General features: G+C 43.5%; 1 protein-coding gene across 2 annotated transcripts in view; it reads right to left on the bottom strand.

Annotated features, from left to right (window-relative positions):
- Positions 1-8,897: 8,897 nt before the first annotated feature.
- Positions 8,898-21,766, bottom strand: part of RNF8 (ring finger protein 8) — a 46,527-nt gene continuing 33,658 nt past the window's right edge. For both annotated transcript variants that reach the window (XM_057493718.1, XM_036916150.2), the window contains one exon: positions 8,898-9,210. In XM_057493718.1, coding sequence (XP_057349701.1) covers positions 9,194-9,210 — 17 coding nt within the window. In that variant the 3' untranslated portion in view covers positions 8,898-9,193. The remainder of the gene's footprint in view (positions 9,211-21,766) is intronic.

Consider the following 21,766-nt stretch of genomic DNA (forward strand, 5'->3'; position numbering starts at 1 on the left):
AGGAAGTCTTCTACCCCCTGCAGCGTGGGCTGGGTCCCTCCTTTCTGTACTCCCTTTGTTCCTAGTACTATCTCTACTTAAACACTGGCTACTCTAGCTGTCTCCACAGGACAAGTTCCATAAGATCAGGGATTGTGCCTGTCTTTTTAATGGTAATCCTAGAACCTAGCACAGTGCCTGGCACACAGTAGACATTTACTAAATATTTTTGGAACAAATTAATGCATTCTGAGAACTCCCCCAGAGGTTCAGAAGCTAAATTCTCCTTAGAAGGGGTTAAATAACTCCAGAAGGGCAGAGGAAGGTCGACAATCCTGCATTCTCATATTCAAACACCTGAGAAGAAAGCAGTACAGACTCTATTTTCCATTCTCTGAATTTCAGGACTTGTGGCAGAAGGGTAAGGAGGTTGTTCAAATGGAAGGAGGATAGCCACTGCTGCTCTGTAAAGATTCCACACTCAGAAACACATCTCCTGACCGCAGACATTAAGAAATTGGTCTGCTCACAAAGTTGGCCCTCAAAGCCCCACTTGCGGCCTTTGAGTCAGAAGAAGCTGCCAGTTCCCAGGTCACACCATACCTGGGAAGGACTTTTCCCAGAATCAGAAGGATGCTCCCCAGAACAACCTGTGCCCATTCTGGGAGAAATTAAGAGCTGGCTTTTGTGGTGGGAACCTGGTATCCCAGAAGAGGGAGCATTGACATCCAGATTGGTGCAGCTCAGGATGAAATGTGGTTCTCACCTTCCAGCAGTAAGGCTCCAGCCCTGGAGAAATGCCCAGTGCCCAGCCACAGTGCCCATTCCCACCACCCCCATGAAAGGATCCTCGTAGGAAGATGGCTTGAGGAAGAATGCTCAGGCACACCAAGACTGGCCATGCTGGGGACTGAGGCCCTACTGCTGATTGTATCTCTGCCTTCCACCCCCTCCACCAAGTATCCATCTGCATTCATGGCTATGAGAACTCAGGTCAATGAGGAAGGAAACAGGGGGCCTTGGGAACGACATAGATCTGCCTTCTCCCTGGTCCTCTGGGATTAGGTCTGGGCCCCAGTGGTTACAGGGATGGATGGTAGTCAGCAGCTATTTTGTTGAGAAACTGGAGATTCTAAAAGTATTGGTAATTCCAATGATCAAATGTGGCCTCGTGGGGAGGGCTGTTCTGCCTCTGCAGTGACACCACTATCCTGGAGCACTTTGAGAGCACCAGGAAGGAGACAGCACCCTTGGCCTGACTAGTGGCTTTCTCACAAGAACTTGAAAGACCTAGGGTGAGGTCTCAGGAATCAGCCATGTGAGGAGATGCCAGTGATATTCTGCTAAATGTTTAACTGGCTACCCACAGGGGGAAAGCTTTCATTTGTAGCTTTTGCCAATTTCCATGGTGTAAATACTCCCACCATGGCTGATTTCCATCTATCAACACAACTCACTGAATATGGAGTTGGGAAGAGATGCACACAGTCGTCTCCTAAAAGCCAGTGCACCTGGGAGGCCTAGGTAAGGAGGTGAGGAACTGGGAAGAGCACTGAGAAAAGGCATAAGGCCATAGGGGTCCTTTCACAGCGAGGCACAAACACAAAGGGCACATGTCCTGCAAATCTGTGCAGCCCTGTGCACCACCAGGTTAAGTTTGGTGTCAATATTCACTTCAGCAACATTCAGCTGTGCCTACCTGGGCTGAGGCAGTATCACCTGAGGCTCCCTCAGTGTGGTGGTGGAGGTGTCTAGTGCTGATGCGGTCTTCAGAACCTGTCTTCTATGCTGAAGACCCAAACTTGTCTTAGAATTGCCCTTGAAGGCCCCTGGTGAGAGCTGCGTGGAGGCCTCCAGAGAGCTTGATCCCCCAAAATCTGGTCCCTACATCCTAAGAGGAGGTAAAGAAGCAGACTGAGAAGGCTCCAGCAACCCAAGTCGAGGTGGTGTGAAATGTCAGCTTTGTATCTGGGAGTGAGCCCAGTATAGCCTACAGGCTCTGGGCCTACAGGTGGAGGAACGTGAAGACACACCCAAATGCCAACTGGAGGTGGTACTGCTAAGCCCTTCCCACATGCATCTGATTAAAGCTTGGTGGGAAATTCTCAGCCTTCTGACCCCTCCCTAGAATGCAGGCTCACAAGTCATTTTGTTTTGCTCAGTGCTACTCCCCAAACTCCCAGAGCAGAGCCTAGTAAAAGTGGGCATTCAGTAACTATAGCTGAATTGAACTGAATTTATTGGAAATATCCAGAATTCAAATGGCGACTGTACTCACAATGGATTTGCTGTGACAAAAAGTCCGCAGAAGGGAAGTGGACAGCAGGGAGAGTGGACCTGGCCATTGCATCTGTGGGATCTGGGTTAGACTTCGGCAAATCAATAGCAAGCAGGAAATACTGCTTGGAGATTAATGAGCTCAAGTAACCATAGTGGGTAGAATGTTTGGGGATGCTGCAAACGAATTACAGCACCTGAGTTCTCACTGAGGACATACTACAGACCCAGCCCTCTCCAAGGATTCATACACTCTTCTAAAGAAGTCAGTTGAACAAGACAGTTCATTTTTCGTCAAAAGAAGGCTCTATCATCTCCCGAGAAGCCCCTACTCCTACTGCCTCAATTCCCATTTATGGAAAAAGAAGACTTGACCAAGTGGGACATTTAACTGGTGTTCAGAAGAACAACCCTTGCCTGTTGTTATCCATGGCAGCATTCTGCTCAAATCAGGCCTTGCACCTATTAATAAGATTGTTGTCTCCAGGCAAGGGACAATGATTGCAAGATCCTCCTAACCTTAGGTTTTCTTAGGTTAGGACCACAATGTAAACTAGACATTCATTCTCTTAATTTCTATGCCAGAGTTTATTGTAGGATTCTTTAGCAGCCTAGGGGCATATGTTGTTCAGACAAACATACCTAGGGGACCTGAGTTTCTAAGTTATGCTTAGATAAGACGTGGGACAGTGTGGATAAAATGAAAGTTCCTGTGACCAGGATTCTCACCTGGCCCTGGTTGGCTAGCTCACTACAAACATGTGGGCAATGCATTGTTATTGACTCTATATAAGAGCCCTGCCCAGTGCTCTGGGCGACATGGTGGCACAGCTGCCAGGCTGCAGGAGAGCAGAGGCTGGAGTGGTGGCAGCACTGAGGACAGAGACTCGGATGGCTGTGCGGGCAGAGAGGCCCAGAGGACAGCTCTGCAGATAGAGAGGCCCAGAGGCAGAGACCGGCTTGCTGCATTCAGACTCGCTCTGAGTGAATGAGATTTTAGTGATTGACTTGCCACCGTGGAAATAAAGTTGGGTTATACCCTTTGTGGATAAAATGAGAGAGTTCCTATGGCCAGGATTCTCACGTGGCTGTGGTTGACTAGCTCACTGCACACCTGTGGGCAATACATGGCTGTTGATTCTATAAAAAGAGTTCTGCCCAGTGCTCTGGGCGCAACACGGTGGCAGGGCTGCAAGGCTGCAGGAGAGCAAAGCAGAGGCTGTAGTGGTGGCAGCACCGAGGACAGAGGCCCAGAGGACAGCTGTGTGGGACGACTGTGTGGACAGAGGGGCCCAGAGGCAGAGACGCTAGTGCTCGACCTACCACCGGAGAACAAGCCGGGTAATAAAGCCTTTCACCCCAAAGAACGTTTTACTGTCAATTTCTTAGGTCACACTGAATCCATAGCGAACTTGCCGGGAGCTGAAACCCATTGGCAAGACACCCTTTCACCCCAAGAATGTTCTACTGTCATTTCTTTGGTCACATTGAATCAATAGTGAACTTGTCTGGGGCTGAAACCCATTGGCAAGACAGAGAGTCTATCCAGAGTCAGTCTGTAAAAAGGAAACAGGCAGTTGGAGAGAGCTGCCCGTCTCAGGCACTCCTGTAGCTGTGGTGACTGCCTGGATAGCTGTTCACAGAAGAGGAAAAGGTAGTGATAAAGAAAGGCTAGAGACGGCAAGGACACTTAGGTCTTTCTATTATGACAACAGCAGTTCCCTTGAGAGAAACAGATGACTGGTATCCAGCTATCCAACCCACAAAGGGCAACATCCCCCACCCTGGCACAGCCTGATTGCTGGAATGAGGTGCACCTAGAGGTAGAGTAAGCCCTTTTCAGGTTAACATAATCAGATGGTTATGGGACACTTGCCACTCACTGCAAAAGGCTTCACAGAGCTAGCCAGCTTCAGTCATCTCTAAATAAAGCCAGAAACTGAAACAAACCCTCTTTACCCAGTTTCTCAGAGCCCTGCTGTAGAGAACATGGCTTTAATTAGAGCCAGACTGCACAGTGGTAGGGCTTAGTTATACTGTGGTTTGGTGCTGCAAGGCAGAAAAGTTACTGTGTATTTTCTAGGCAAGCAAAATATAGATGTTTAATATCAGATATCTCTCCAGGGAAAGAACACACTGTAGCTCAAAGAAAATGCAAAAGTTTGGGTAAATTTTTGACTTGTGTCTCTTAAAAATAGAACATTCAAGGTTTTTGTTTGTGAGCAGTCCAGTAACTAGAATTATTTAGGCTTCACAATGACACACTGAAGTATTTTAGAGATGAAGAAACTGAGGCTCAGAGAGGTTGGAAAACTTGCCCAAGGTCACAGTTACAAATGCCAGGGCTGGGATTCAAACCCAGCTAATCTGACATTCAAATGTTTTCTTTTCTTTATTATTTTTTTAAGTCTGTATTTAAGAACTCACTCTTTTAACCTGTGTGGCACATTTGAGAGGAATGTGGTGTTCTGAAGGGACAGGCTGCAAGTCATTCCGTGTCCAGCGACTGAAGGAAAGGACAGCCAGTCCAGGACATCAGTGTTTGCAAATGGCCATCAGGCTCTTCAAGTCAAGATGTTTCTTCTCTGAGAGCCTTTCCTCTAATGAGGTGTGTGTAAGGGTATTCACTGCAGCATTGTTTTAACAGGAGTAAGTGGATTGTGGTGGTGCCCATCTAGCCCTCTGGGTGACTTACGGCACATGTCAGTATCCAGGGCACCTGGGGGGCTTGCTGCCACCACCACTGGGGGCGGTGAACACCTCAAATATATCTGTAAACACTAAAAATCAACAATGCTATGCAAGACCCAGTTAATAGCACAAACTATGCAGTTCATGCTCCATGTTTTCTAGCACCCAGCCCAACTTGTGAGGATTTCAGTAGCAATAAGCATGTTTTAGTGGAAACGTAGTTGATTTTCTCAAGCCCATATCTTGTCAAAATGTAAATGGCTATTTGTACCAAGTGGCAGTTGCACTGCCTCGGATGGCTGGGAGCAGATCAATTTCAAGTTGTATGCTCTGTGTTGGGTTGACCCAAGTTTTACAAGGTGGGGTTCTGTGGAATTGGGAGCCTAATCAATTTCATTCTTGTTTCAATGCGGCCCGTTGAACCTTCAGATAGAAGTAGTTACATTACAGATTATTTTGGAATTAGATATAACAAGACTGTTGCCAACAAAATATTTAGAGAAAGTTATAGCTGTAAATAATTTTAAAAAGAAACAGATTGAATTTCCTTGATGTTAATTGAGAACTTTTCCAGATTCTCCTTTTCCCTCTTCACATACCACTTCATGGGTTCTATATAATTTTTTGTTGTTTTACTTCTGTTACTTCACTTAAAAGTATATACTCTGAGATTTATTCAATAGGACTTTGAGAGCTGTATGAAAAAAAAGAAGGGTAAATGGTTTAAAGCAACCTAAATTTAAACAAACTGGAAAAACAAATCATGGTACAAACACAATGGAATAACAGGCAACTGTAACATAAAAAGGAGAAGTTCCTTATGTCATGACATGGAACTATCATTAAAATATGTCTGAAAAAAGCAAGGTAAAGAACAGTGTACAATTTGTCCAAAAGAAAGGGAAAGACTACACATGTGTTTTTGCTCGTGTAGACAGAGATCTCTGAAAGGGTATACAAGGAACTGGTAGTGTGATCACCACCTCTGTGCAGGGAATGGTCACTGGGGGACAAGGGTGACAGGCCCTATACTTTAGGTCCTTTTGTACCTTTGATTTCAAAACGCGACCATATTACCTGTTTAAAAACCTGTATCTGTATTCTTCTAAAAGTGAATTATTGATATGGGATCTTAAAAAAACAGAATATATTAAAATTTACATATGCCCATGCAATCACATAAATGAACACATGTATAGGGGAACTATATCAAGATGGTAATAATCTTTTCCTTGTTTTCTTTACTGCTTCAGAATTTTTATGATGTAGTTATATTCTTAAAGTATTGTTCTCCAAACTTAAGTTACTTCCTCCTTGACTACACCAGTATTTCAACCAGCATCCATGTTGAGAAAGATGGAAATGAAGACTAGGGACTCCAGAAACCCAATATTCACAGGATACTCAATGAAGGGAAAAACCTACCATACCTAAAAAGTTGGCAAGTCAACAGTTTCCAATCCTTTATGAAAACACACAGGGTATAAATAAAGAGCTAGAGAATAGTTCTCCAAGTAGGTAGTAAAAGGAAGAGGAAAATACCCTTCTACCTGGAAGTAAATCATTCAGAAACATAATACACAGTTTCATAATCTATTACAAAGCTCCTCATTTCAGTGACTATTCTTTAACATCCTGTATTTTCCCTCATCCTCACCACCAGTAACCAAGATACCTCAGGCTTCCCCAAGCTTCTGTCTCCCAAACACCAAACTCATTTTCCTTGTGTTTCAAAAGGGGAGGCAGCAAAAGAGAAATGACTTTTAATTTTTTGAAAAAGCATACCTTCTTAAAACATAGTAAAAAATCTTTTAAATATAAACATGAGCAACTTTTTCCTGAACACATCTCCTCAGGCAAGGGAAACAAAATAAAAAATGAACAAGTGGTCCAAGTTTTTCTTACCCTGAAAGGGGATTTCTGTGCTATCCACATTTCGTTTTCCAAGTCAAGAGAGGCTGGCTTTTCAAGACTTCACCAGGTTGCTCTTTTTCAATCTTTTCAGCCTTTCTGGGGCTTTGAGAGCAGGAACTCATCTTTTAACCACCCAGGACATCTCTACCCAAGGATGGCAAATGTGTTACTGGAGAGCCAGTACTAAACATCAAGCATCTACATACAGCGGCTTCTCATTGTCCCCAAGATCACAGTGCTGTTGGTTATGGTTTATGAATTCACACAAGAGATCACAGGACTGCTGGTTTTTTACTTACACATTCACTTTGATATACCAATGAAAATGAAAACCACAAACAGGGCATGGAGAGAATTTTGAATAAACTGATTTTGAGTTCTGGTAAAAAAAAAAAAAAAAAGAATGAACAAGTGGGACTACATCAAACTAAAAAAACCTCTGAATAGCAAGGACACCATCAGCAGAACAAAAAGGCATCCTGAGGTATAGGAGAATATATTCATAAAAGACTTATCTGATAAGAGGTTAACATCCAAATATATAAAGAACTCACATGCCTCAACAACCAAAAAACCAGATTAAAAAATGGGCAGAGGATCTGAACAGACACTTCTCCAAAGAAGAAATTCAGATGGCCAACAGGCACATGAAAAGATGCTCCACATTAGTATTTATCAGGGAAATGCAAATTAAAACCACATGAGATATCACCTTACACCAGTTAGGATAGCCAACGTCTAAATGACAAGGAACAAATGCTGGTGAGGATGCAGAGAAAGGGGAACCCTCCTACACTGCTAGTGGGAATGTAAATTAGTTCAACCATTGTGGAAAGCAGTATGGAGGTTCCTCAAAAAACCACAAACAGAAATACCATTTGATCCAAGAATTCAACTCCTAGGAATTTACCCAAAGAAAACAAGATCACTGACTCAAAAAAGACCTGTGCACCCCTACGTTTATCACAGCACTATTTACAATTAACAAGATATGGAAGCAACCTAAGTGTCCATCAATAAATGAACAGATAAGAGGTAGTATATATACACAATGTGGTATTATTCAGCTATAAAAAGAAAACAATACCTACCATTTGCAACAACATGGATGGAGCTAGAGGGTATTAGGCTCAATGAAATAAGCCAGGAGGAGAAAGACAAGTACCAGATGACTTCACTCATTTGTGGAGTATAACAACCAAGCAAAACTGAAAGAACAGAACAGCAGGAGACTCAGACTCCAAGAAGGGACTAGTAGTTACCAAAGGGGAGGGGTTGGTGGGGGTGGGGAGGGAGGGAGAAGAGGTTTAAGGGGCAGTATAATTCACACTCACAATATAGGTAGGTCATGGCGAGGGCAGTACAGCACAGAGGAGACAAGTAGTGACTCTATAGCATCTTACTACACTGACGGACAGTGATTGCAATGTGGGTTGGTGAGGACTTGATAATATGGGTGAACGTTGAAACCACAATGTTGTTCATTGAAACCTTCATAAGATTGTACATCAATGATACTTTAATTTAAAAAAAATACCTTTTCATAATATTATTGCCCATGTTTACTGACATTGGGTAAAACAGACTTGGAAACACTTCTGAACCCCAGCTGAAAGAAGGGAATTCACCCCATTCTGCAACCAGGTAATCAGTGACCCACTTCTGGAATGGAAACAACACAAAGGTCAGGGGCTTAACAGAGCCCATCCACTAAGGCCACGATCCTGGGTTTGGCTGCTTTGGCTGACATTCACTGAGTCTATCATCTGATACAGTCACTTTCTCAGTTGCAATTTATAAGCTGCCAGTGTTTACTTGTGAGACTTTCTGGGAGCTGGAAAGGAAGGAAGATAAATATACCAAAGTCCAGCTGAGCAACCGATAGGTTTTACATTTTATTTCCAGGAAATGACATCTTGTTTTCACGAAGAAGCATACCATCCTCTTAAAAAGGCTGCCTTAGTTTTCAGGGGCAGCCACAGCGTAACACACCTGTGCAAAACAAATGTCAACAGAGGTGATTCCGAGGCACCAAAAACAAAGCAACAATAATAAGTTTAATAAACAGAACAGAAATACATAACCCATTCAACCTAGAGGGAACCAGCGTCTCCTAAGTTCCCTAAAGAAGTCAGTGCTGCTGCCAGACAACACGGTAGTGGGAGGCTGACATGGAAGGCTTGTGCCCAGGACTTCCTCATTCAGTCTCTGTCCCACATGGCTTTATCCCACGCTGTCTCAGAGTGGTCCAGGACCCATCCACAGAGAATTCTCCAGACCATCCCAAGCTCCCATTGTCTGGCAGTTTTTCAAATCCCTGGGAGCATGGTCTTCAGAACAGTCTCTTTGCTTTGGAGAGAAAGAAAAAAGAAATAAGGGAGGCATCTGCACTTCCTTCCCTGGCCTCCCTACTTGCACCACCCTCAGTCTCTTCCCCACATAGTAGCCATAGCGAACTGAGAACACCTGTAACTCTGCTCGATGCCTGCTCCTCATTTCTACCAGAATAAAAGTCCTTGCAAAGGCCTCGAAGGCTCTGCACAATCTGCCCCTGCCCAACCTCCTGACCTCACCTTCCACTCCTCTCCCCATTGCTCCCTCCACTCCAGACACACTGGCCCCCATGCTTTTCCTCCAACACCCCAAGCCCATTCCCCTTCCTGTTCTCTCTATCTGGGACACTTCCCCAGATGGCAGCATGCCCACTGCCTTTGGAGCTTCATGCAAATATTACATTCTCAGTGATGCCTTGCCTACCCTCTCAAAAATTGCCAATGCTCTCCCTATTACTCCCTGACCTCTTTCTTGCTTTATTTTTCTCCACAGCACTAATCACATCTAACTTATTAGATTTTCATTTCTCTTTTTATTCTTTGAACAGTGTCTGGCACAAAGCTAGCCCTCAATAAATACCTGTTGAAGGAAGGAATTACATACACAGCAACAGGCTGGGAGAGGTGGGAGTTCTTCCTCTGTCCAGGGGCTACTTACTGGTCTCCAGGTAGGTCTTCCCATAGCTTCTGCTTCCTTGAACCTGGGCCTAACTAGAGCACAATAAAGCCGCCAAGGGGCGTGCCTCATTTCTGAGACTAAGGTCTGGAACACTCTGGTAGGAGGATTGAAAGGATTATACCAGTTGCTTTTCTCCCACTTGCGGGCAGCCTTGGAGGTGGTGAGCCTTGGAAATGGGCATGCCTTCAGCCTTTGGGAGCTGCGAGAACCAAGTGAGGCTCCCTTCCTCTCAGAGTTAAGGGCCTCACCTAATAACCTAATGAAAGTCACAAGGAAGAAATTCTCCTTACTCCCCTCAAGCAAATTTCCTTGCCTGTACTCCCACATTATACTCTTCTCTTTAAAAAAGGGGGGATATACCAGTCCACTTTTAAAGACCAATTGCTCTATCTGTGCTCTGCATCCCCTCCCCTCCCTCATCTTCTGAAGAATCCTGGCCTATCCACTATCTTGGCTTTCCAGTACCTCTTTCTCTACAGACTCAGCAACTGAATATGCTCAAATCTTTCATGTCTTTAAAAAACAAAACAGAAACTCCCTTTCATCCCCATTCCTTCTCCAGTTACAGCCTTGTCTTGGTGCTGCCCTCCACCACCTTAGTCGGAGCCAAATTTCTTGAAGAACTTTCTATTGTTACTCTTCTCTACTCCCCCACCTCACAATTTTCCAATGCACTGCCAACTGGCTTCTGACCCCGCCAGTCCCCCAGACTTATTCTAGATTAGGTCATCAGTGTCTTGCACACCTGCTGCAACCAAACGACATTTTTTCATCCTTATTTAACTTCTCAGCAACTTTCACACTGTTAACTCCTCACTTCATAACCAGTCACATGCATTTACTGAAGACTTACCAAACACTCTTCTAGGCCCTGAGAACACCACACAGAGAAGCCCTACCCTCAAGTTCATAAATAATGGGCAAACGCACAACTGCAAATACAATTTCAATCTGGCAAGTGTCTGAAAAAAATAATAAAAGATGTAATGAGGGGGGCCACCTCAGACAGGGTGTGGTCAGGAAGGCTCAAAGCACACCATCCCAGTGTCTCTGTGGCCTGCCGCATGCTTTGTTCCCCACCTGTCTTTGGCCACTCCTCATCAGTCTGCCCTGCATAACCCTCTTCCACCACCCCTCCCTTCAATGTTGGTGTTTCTCAGGGGCAGGGACTTGACCTGTGACTCCTACCACCCACAGGGAGGGTGCAAAGTGACTCATTCACCACCACACATGGCTCGTGAATCCCAAATCTAATGTTTTAGCTCAGGCCTGTCTTCTGGGCTCCAGGTCCATATACTCAAATACCCACTGAACACCTCCACTGATGCCCTTAGGTACCTTCAATTGACTTTTCAGTCTAAAGCTAAAGTTATCTCCCTGACAAACTGCTCCTTATTCCAGTGAATACACCTTCAGGCCCCAGCCTGCCCCCACCAAAAACCTAGGAGAGACCCACTGTGAGCTCCCTCTCCTTCCTCACAGCAAACCAGTCCCGCAAACCTGCAGATCCCATCCCCTTAACTATCACTCAAGCCCATCCACCCCGTCCACCCCAACTGCCACTTCTCGAGCCCAACCACCGTCACCCTTGGCCAGGGTTGCTGTTTCTATTCTTGCTGCCATCACCATTTATTCTCTTCACTGCAGCCACATTATCCTGTCCAGAACATAAACGTGAACAGTCACATCTCCACTTAAAATTTTCTGATAGCTTTCCCACTGCCTCTAGGCAAAATCCTTCACACAGTCTACAAGACCCTTCACAATGCAGTCCTGCCTACCTTTCCATTCTCACTGCTCAGCATTCTTAAGCACTCCACAATCCAGCCATAATGCAGCCTCAAAATCCCCTTGCTTTTGTGCTTCTGGCGCCTCTGTGATACTCACCTTCCCTTCCCTGCCTGCCCTTGACCTTCACGAGCACTCTCTCTTACTGTAGCACTTTGCTCTCACAGCCAAGGCCCTGCATCTAGACCCAAAGTTCCACCAAGGCAGGCGCTGCACATACCCTGCTCACTTTTATCTCCAGCACCTGACACTTAGTAGGCCCAGAAAAAAGGAGGCAAGGAAGAGCTGTGTTTTTGGGGTTGGTTTGGTTCAAGTTTCCTGGGACAAGGGTAACAGAGGTCCAAACTCTCCAGGGTAGGAAAGCAGAAAGCAAGTCAAGCAGAAGCCCTGGCCACGAACATGTCTGGTCTATCAAATTTTTTAAGGACCACAGCAACAAGCAATTGGGCAGGCTGTATATCTAGCTGATATAGAGAAGCCTCAAAGGTGATAAACCTCATTCTGTGGTAGTCTGTGAGGGAGAGAGGAACAGGCACATTCAGTGACCCTAGCCACTGTCCATGGTTAGTTCATGGAAATCAGGAATATCAGCTTATTTAAGCTGCTCTAAAAATACTGTGTTCATATAGAGTTAAGTACAGGAATGAAGAAACTCTCAAGGAAAAGCTGCTTTGGTTAATGACATTACATTTACACAAGTGGTCTTCGACAATAAGAAGTTCCTAAAAGTATGTCTGAAAAGCAAACCATAATGTTCTGTGTTAGTGGGGAGGAAGGGTCCATTTGTTAGAGAACTGAAATAACTGTTTTTAGATGCCAGGAGAAACTTCTGCTGTGGCGAACAGCAACAAAGGACCTGAAGGAACTCCTGCTGGACCCAAGATGGCCAGAGCTGCATACACACACTTCTTCTGAAGCTTTTATATGTGCTCACCTTCCTCCTCCAGGCCCTCTTCCCTAGCCCGGTGGGAGAGCTCATCTTCCCCTTCAGTGTAACATGGCGGGCTCGCCCAGGTTCCTGACTAGGTGGGCAGGTGGGCAGAGTCAGCCCTGGCTCCCTCCACTCTGGCAACATGGCTCCCTCAGACCCAGCAGTCTGTGTCTGGGGCACAGTGAAGGATCATTAAGCACATCTAGAAAGGCCACTCTCCTAAGCTGTGAAAGCTTCTCCAAGTGCCTGCAGTGAGGTGGTAGCTTTTGGTGAAGGAGAGAAGATGCTCCATCACACGGCACTAAAGTCAGGAACAAACTTGCGATCTGCATATGGAAAGACCTTTCAGAAATCTCAGAGACCAGAGTCAACAAGAAATTCAAGCATCTAGGGCTCCCTAGGCTGCTACTCCTTATATTCCAATTAATCCCACAGCAGAAGTCTCTGCTAATACCTCTGGGTACAGGCCCTACACTGCCTTTGCCACTTCCTCTGTACATTCTGAGACGCCAATGAGGGGGATCAAGGGACAGGAAAGGAAGGACTATAAGAGGCAAAAGAAGAGAAGGGAAGGAGTGAGGAGCCAAGATAGCAGCGTGAATAAGACAGTGGGAATCTCCTCCCAAAAACATACATATTTTTGAAAATATAACAAATACAACTATCCCTAAAAGACCAGAAGATACAGGACAACAGCCAGACCATATCCACACCTGCGAGAACCCAGCACCTCGCGAAGGGGGTAAGATACAAGCCGTGGCCCAGCGGAACCCGATCGCCCCTCACCCCAGCTCCTGGCAGGAGAGGAGTTGGAGCGGGGAGGGAGACGGAGCCCAGGACTGCTAAATAGCCAGCTCTAGCCATTCGCACCGGAGCGCAGACACACAGTGTGAGGAGCGCGGAAACTAGCGAAATGGGACAGTAAAACCTGAGAGCGGGTCCCTGCAGCTAGCGCTCCGGGACAAAGAAAAGCGAGTGCTTTTTGAAAGTCTTAAAGGGACAGGGACCCCACCGCTGGACGGAAGCGTCCCGGGACACTTAGCCCAGCAGCTGGGAATCCCGGGGAACTCCGGGCGCCCTAACATCATGGGCGGCAGCGTAGCTCAGAGGCCCCTCACGGCGATAAACAGCCCCCCGCCCATTCCCACTCCGGCGCAGCCCCACCATAGCAGAGCAGCAGCCTGAGGCTGGCCACACCCACAGCAAAGGAGCTTCCTCCATAGCAGCCGGGCAAGAAACAGAGACCCAGTCTATGTGCAATTGCCCAACACAAGCCACTGTGGATCGCCGTTGTCCCAGGAAAGAAAGGCCAAGAGCAAGTGGAAAGGGTCTTGGTTCTCCCAGCTGACAGACAAGCCAACAGCATACCACTGCATCTAACAACATGAAAAGGCAGAAAAATATGATCCAGACCAGACTAACCCAGACATCCTCCACATCCTGCCCTGAGAAGGAATCCAGGGAGATAGATTTAACCAATCTTCCTGAAAAAGAATTCAAAGTAAAAGTCATGACTATGCTGATGGACGTGCAGAGAAATATGCAAGAACTAAGGAGGGAGAATACAGAAATAAAACAATTTCTGGAAGGACTTCAAAGCAGAATGGACAAGATGCAAGAGACCATTAATGGACTAGAAATCAGAGAACAGGAATGCAGAGAAGCTGATGCAGAGAGAGATAAAAGGATCTCCAGGAATGAAAGAATTCTAAGAGAGCTGAGTGACCAATCGAAATGGAACAATATCTGCATTATAGGGGTACCAGAAGAAGAAGAGAGAGAAAAAGGGATAGAAAATGTCTTTGAAGAAATAATTGCTGAAAACTTCCCCCAAACTGGGGGAGGAAATGGCCTCTCAGACCACGGAAGCACACAGAACTCCCATGACAAGAGACCTAAGGAGGGCAACACCAAGACACATAATAATTTAAATGGCAAAGATCAAAGAAAAGGACAGAGTATTAAAGGCAGCCAGAGAGGAAAAAAAGGTCACCTACAAAGGAAAACCCATCAGGCTATCATCAGACTTCTCAACAGAAACCTTACAGGCCAGAAGAGAATGGCATGATATATTTAATACAATGAAACAGAAGGGCCTTGAACCAAGAATACTGTATCCAGCATGATTAGCATTTAAATATGAAGGGATTAAACAATTCCCAGACAAGCAAAAGTTGAGGGAATTTCCTCTCACAAACCACGTCCACAGGGTACCATAGAGGGACTGCTCTAGATGGGAGCACTCGTAAAAGGAGCACAGAACAAAACACCCAACATATGAAGAATGGAGGAGGAGGAATAAGAAGGGAGAGAAATAAAGAATCATCAGACAGTGTTTACAATAGCTCAATAAGTGAGTTAAGCTAGACAGTAAGATAGTAAAGAAGCTAACTTTGAACCTTTGGTAACTACAAACTTAAAGCCTGCAATGGCAATAAGTACATATCTTTCAATAATCACCCTAAATGTAAATGGACTGAATGCACCAATCAAAAGACACAGAGTACTAGAATGGATAAAAAAGCAAGACCCATCTATATGCTGCTTACAAGAGACTCACCTCAAACCCAAAGACATGCACAGATTAAAAGTCAAGGGATGTACAACACTAAACTATGTTTTCTACCTTTATCTTGTATCTACCTACCACTTCAGCATTTTATTAAAAATAATAATAATAAAGAGAGAAATGTGGTATTCACATATAAATCAAGGATAAAAATCAAATGAGTATTCGTATTTGAACTGACTGTTTAGAGTTCATAATGCATGAGCAAAACCGAAAGTTTCTGTGATGACTGCCCTTGTACTGTTCACCATGTAACTTATTCACTATGTAAGAATTTGTTCTCCATGTAAGAACTTGTTTGTTATGCCTCAGAAGATTGGAGACTGACGAAAATTAGGCTTGGGGTGGATTAATGATTGTGCATTGAGCATTGACTCCCCTATACAGAATTTTATTGTTGTTAACAACCATTTGATCAATAAATATGAGAGATGCCCTCACAAACAAACAAACAACAACAAAAAAAAGTACACACTTCCAATTGTAAAATAAATAAGTAACCAGGATGTAATGTATAGCATAAGGAATATAGTCAAGTTATTGTAACAGCTTGGTATGGTGATAGCTGGTACCTAGAATTATCATGTATATAAATGTTGAATCACTATGTTGTACACCTGAAACTAATGTAATGTAATACTGTGTGTCAACTACCCTTCAATAAAAAATAATTATCTACAAAAAAAAAACCCAAAAACTCAAGGGATGGAAAAAGATATTTCATGCAAACAACAGGGAGAAAAAAGCAGGTGTTGCAGTACCAGTATCAGACAAAATAGACTTCAAAACAAAGAAGGACATTACATAATGATAAAGGGCTCAGTCCAACAAGAGGATATAACCATTATAAACATATATGCACCCAATACAGGAGCACCAACATATGTGAAACAAATACTAACAGAATTAAAGGAGGAAATAGAATGCAATGCATTCATTTTGGGAAACTTCAACACACCACTCACTCCAAAGGACAGATCCACCAGACAGAAAATAAGTAAGGACACAGAGGCACTGAACAACACACTAGAACAGATGGACCTAATAGACATCTATAGAATTCTACACCCAAAAGCAACAGCATACACATTCTTCTCAAGTGCAGATAGAACATTCTCCAGAATAGACCATATACTAGGCCACAAAAAGAGCCTCAGTAAATTCAAAAAGATTGAAATCCTATCAACCAACTTTTCAGACCACAAAGGTATAAAACTAGAAATAAATTGTACAAAGAAAGCAAAAAGGCCCACAAACACATGGAGGCTTAACAACATGCTCCTAAATAATCAATGGATCAACAACCAAATTAAAATGGAGATCCAGCAATATATGGAAACAAATGACAACAACACAAAGCCCCAACTTCTGTGGGCCGCAGCAAAAGCAGTCTTAAAAGGAAAGTATATAGCAATCCAGGCATATTTTAAAAAGGAAGAACAATTGCAAATGAATAGTCTAATGTCACAATTATCGAAATCGGAAAAAGAAGAACAAATGAGGCCTAACGTCAGCAGACGGAGGGACATAATAAAGATCACAGAAGAAATAAATAAAATTGAGAAGAATAAAATAATAGAAAAAAATCAATGAAATCAAGAGCTGGTTCTTCGAGAGAATAAACAAAATAGATAAGCCTCTACCCAGACTTATTAAGAGAAAAAGAGAATCAACACACATCAACAGAATCAGAAATGAGATAAGAAAAATCATGACGGACCCCACAGAAATACAAAGAATTATTAGAGAATACTATGAAAACCTATATGCTAACAAGCTGGAAAACCTAGGAGAAATGGACAACTTCCTAGAAAAATTGTATTTTTCTGTCCAAGACTGACCCAGAAAGAAACAGAAAATCTAAACAGACCAATTGAATCGGTAATCAAAAAACTACCCAAGAACAAAACCCCCGGGCCAGATGGATTTACCTCGGAATTTTATCAGACATACAGAGAAGACATAATACCCATTCTCCTTAAAGTTTTCCAAAAAATAGAAGAGGAGGGAATACTCCCAAACTCATTCTATGAAGCCAATATCACCCTAATACCAAAACCAGGCAAAGACCCCACCAAAAAAGAAAATTACAGACCAATATCCCTGATGAACGTAGATGCAAAAATACTCAACAAAATATTAGCAAACCGAATTCAAAATACGTCAAAAGGATCACACAACATGACCAAGTGGGATTCATCCCAGGGATGCAAGGATGGTACAATATCCGAAAATCCATCAACATCATCCACCACATAAAGAAAAAGAAGTACAAAAACCACATGATCATCTCCATAGATGCTGAAAAAGGATTTGACAAAATTCAACATCCATTCATGATAAAAACTCTCAGCAAAATGGGTATAGAGGGCAAGTACCTCAACATAATAAAGGCCATATATGATAAACCCACAGCCAACATCATACTGAACAGCGAGAAGCTGAAAGCTTTTCCTCTGAGATCAGGAACAAGACAGGGATGCCCACTCTCCCCACTGTTATTCAACATAGTACTGGAGGTCCTAGCCACGGCAATCAGACAAAACAAAGACATACAAGGAATCCAGATTGGTAAATAAGAAGTTAAACTGTCACTATTTGCAGATGACATGATATTGTACATAAAAAACCCTAAAGACTCCACTCCAAAACTACTAGAACTAATATTGGAATTCAGCAAAGTTGCAAGACACAAAATTAACACACAGAAATCTGTGGCTTTCCTATACACTAACAATGAACTAATAGAAAGAGAAATCAGGAAAACAATTCCATTCACAATAGCATCAAAAAGAATAAAATACCTAGGAATAAACCTTAGCAAGGAAGTGAAAGACCTATACCCTGAAAACTATAAGACACTCTTAAGGGAAATTAAAGAGAACACTAACAAATGGAAACACATCCCATTCTCCTGGTTAGGAAGAATTAATATTGTCAAAATGGCCATCCTGCCCAAAACAATATACAGATTTGATGCAATCCTTATCAAATTACCAACAGCATTCTTCAATGAACTGGAACAAAATAGTTCAAAAATTCATATGGAAACACCAAAGACCCCGAATAGCCAAAGCAATCCTGAGAAGGAAGAATTAAGTGGGAGGGATCTCACTCCCCAACTTCAAGCTCTACTACAAAGCCACAGTAATCAAGACAATTTGGTACTGGCACAAGAACAGCCCCACAGGCCAATGGAACAGGATAGAGACTCCAAATATTAACCCAAACATATACTGTCAATTAATATATGATAAAGGAGCCATGGACATACAATGGGGAAATGACAGTGTCTTCAACAGTTGGTTTTGGCCAAACTGGACAGCTACATGTAAGAGAATGAAACTGGATCACTGTCTAACCACATACACAAAAGTAAATTGGAAATGGATCAAAGACTTGAACGTTAACTCATGAAACCATAAAACTCTTAGAAAAAAACATTGGCAAAAATCTCTTAAGACATAAACATGAGTGACATGTCTCCAGGCAAGGGAAACAAAAGCAAAAATGAACAAGTGGGACTATAGAACAAAAAGGTATCCTACAGTATGGGAGAATATATTCATAAATGACAGATCCAATAAAGGGTTGACATCCAAAATATATAAAGAGCTCACACACCTCAACAAACAAAAAGCAAATAATCCAATTAAAAAATGGACAGAGGAGCTGAATAGACAGTTCTCTAAAGAAGAAATTCAGATGGCCAACAAGCACATGAAAAGATGCTCCACATTGCTTGTCATCAGAGAAATGCAAATTAAAACCACAATGAGATATCACCTCACACCAGTAAGGATGGCTACCATCTAAAAGACAAACAACAACAAATGTTGGTGAGGCTATGGAGAAAGGGGAACCCTCCTACGCTGCTGGTGGGAATGTAAATTAGTTCAACCATTGTGGAAAGCAGTATGGAGGTTCCTCAAAAAGCTCAAAATAGACATACCATTTGATCCAGGAATTCCACTTCTAGGAATTTACCCTAAGAATGCAGCAGCCCAGTTTGAAAAAGACAGATGCACCCCTATGTTTATCACAGCAGTATTTACAATAGCTAAGAAATGGAAGCAACCTATATGTCCATCAGTAGATGAATGGATAAAGAAAATGTGGTACATATAGACAATGGAATATTATTCAGCCATAAGAAGAAAACAAATTCTACCATTTGCAACAACACGGATGGAACTAGAGAGTATTATGCTCAGTGAAATAAGCCAGGCGGAGAAAGACAAGTACCAAATGATTTCACTCATATGTGGAGTATAAGAACAAAGAAAAACTGAAGGAACAAAACAGCAGCAGAATCACGGAACCCAAGAATGGACTAATAGTTACCAAAGGGAAAGGGACTGGGGAGGATGGGTGGGAAGGGAGGGATAAGGGTGGGGAAAAAGAAAGGGGGCATTACAATTAGCATGTATAGTGTGGCGGGGGCACAGGGAGGGCTGTGCAACACAGAGAAGACAAGTAGTGATTTTACAGGATCTTACTATGCTGATGGACAGTGACTGTGAAGGGGTATGTTGGGGGGACTTGGTGAAGGGGGGAGGCTAGTAAACATAATGTTCTTCATGTAATTGTAGATTAATGATAACAAAATAAAAAATAATAAAATAAAATATTTTAAAAAACAGCAGCAGAATCATAGAACCTAAGAATGAACTAACAGTTACCAAAGGGAAGGGGACTAGGGAGGATGGGTGTGAAGGGAGGGAAAAGGGCGGGGGAAAAAGAAAGGGGGCGTTAGATTAGCATGTATAATATAGGGTGGGGCATGTGGAGGGCTGTGCAACACAGAGAAGAGAAGTAGTGATTCTACAGCACCTTACTTCGCTGATGGACAGTGACTGTAATGGGGCTTGGGGTGGGGGGGACTTGGTGTAGAGCAGAGCCTAGTAAACATAATGTTCTTCATGTAATTGTAGATTAATGATAGCAAAAATAAAATAAAATAAATAATAATAATAATTAAAAAAAAGAAGAGAAGGGAAGGAAAAAAAGAGGGCAAAAAATGGAGGTAGTGATGGAGAAGCAAGAAAAAAGCTTCTAATAACAACTCTGCCTATTTTCTATCCCGTGACAATTTTGTAAAGGATAAATTTTTTAAAGAAATTTAAAGAGCCCAGTGTTACATGCTATTTGAGTGCATGCATGTGGACACCCCCATCCCATGACAACCTTGCTGAGAGCCATTTTCTCTGAGACAAACACCGTCCTATGCCAGGCAGGCATGCTAACTTCATGCACATGACTGTCTGTTTTCCTTAAAGGCAGGACAGGGTAGATTAAAAGAATTCCTAGTAAGTATTCTCTCTGGATGAGGTTGACTTGCCAGACACTTACTGCTGCCACATATCCCTTTACAAGGCTCTGTGTTCAGCAAGCAACAATGGGCAGCATCAGTGAAAGGCTTCCATGTGGGCAGGCAGATACTTCCTTCGGGAACTGCCTGTTTCTCCTTCCCGACTGGATGACCCGCCTCCTAGCATACAAGGACCACCGGCCATGTGGTCTGACTGGGCCCATCTTCCAATGGCCCTCAACCTGTGAAGGGGCCTCTGTCTCAGACTGAGGCAAGGTATGTTCAAAAACCTCTCTCCCCACTTTAGCACACCTGAAGGCCGTGGCACACTTCCACTAGGAGCCTCAGTTCAGTATTACAGTATCAAGGGAGCTGCGAGTGAAATTTGAAAAAGCCCTTAGATTGAAAATCACTGTTCTAAAATCAACAAGCTTTTATTTCTACATAATTTGCTTTACTTTCTGAGCACAACCCAAAGAAACTGCTAGGGGAAGCTAAACGTGAGAATGTTAACAATCTTGACAACCAACCAACATTTAATGAGAACAGAACAAATGCAGGAGGGGGAGCAGATGACAGAAGACTGCTCCAGGACCTCACCAGCTTCAGAGGAAGATCCTCTACAGGGATGTAAAAAATGTCTTCCCTGTTAGAAAATCTCACGTCAGTATACCAGAGAGCCACAATTATTCATGCGACAAGCACTTACTGGATGTTCATTATCTGCCCTGGCTCCAGACCATCCTTTCTCCAACACAGATTTGGCATCCTAAATTCTCCTCCTCCTCCTGCTCTCCTCTGTATAATCTGGACCTCACAGAGATTAAAACGGATCAGTGGCTAATCAGTCATGTGGCATTCCATAATCCCATGGGGTTATGGAACTTGAAGACAACAACCAGCCAGGGAGATCTGGAGTGGGGCTGCTCTTGGTGGAATCAGAGCCCCACACTGCCAGACAGGCAGATTGCCCTCTCTAAACTCTAGATATGAGCAATCCTTCCCCTCGAAGAGAACAGCCCTGCTGTGGTATCAAAACTTTGACAATCCTAGTTCTCAGATCCTAAGTTTGAGCCCTTTTAAAATTCCTATGCATGGGTGATTAAACCAGTTTTCACTTGGCAAGGAAGGCTGGTATTTGACATGAGAATTTCCTCTAAACCCCACACTGCAGACCAGTGGAGCTGCTGATGGCTCTGGCACATGCTTCCCTAAATCGGGCCTCAGAACCTTCTGTCTCTAGAGAAAACCTCAAAGCTGCACTTACAGTGATAACTGCAGAAACTGACACTGA

The sequence above is a fragment of the Manis pentadactyla genome, chromosome 16 (genome assembly GCF_030020395.1).
Source record: "Manis pentadactyla isolate mManPen7 chromosome 16, mManPen7.hap1, whole genome shotgun sequence".
NCBI lineage: Eukaryota > Metazoa > Chordata > Mammalia > Pholidota > Manidae > Manis > Manis pentadactyla.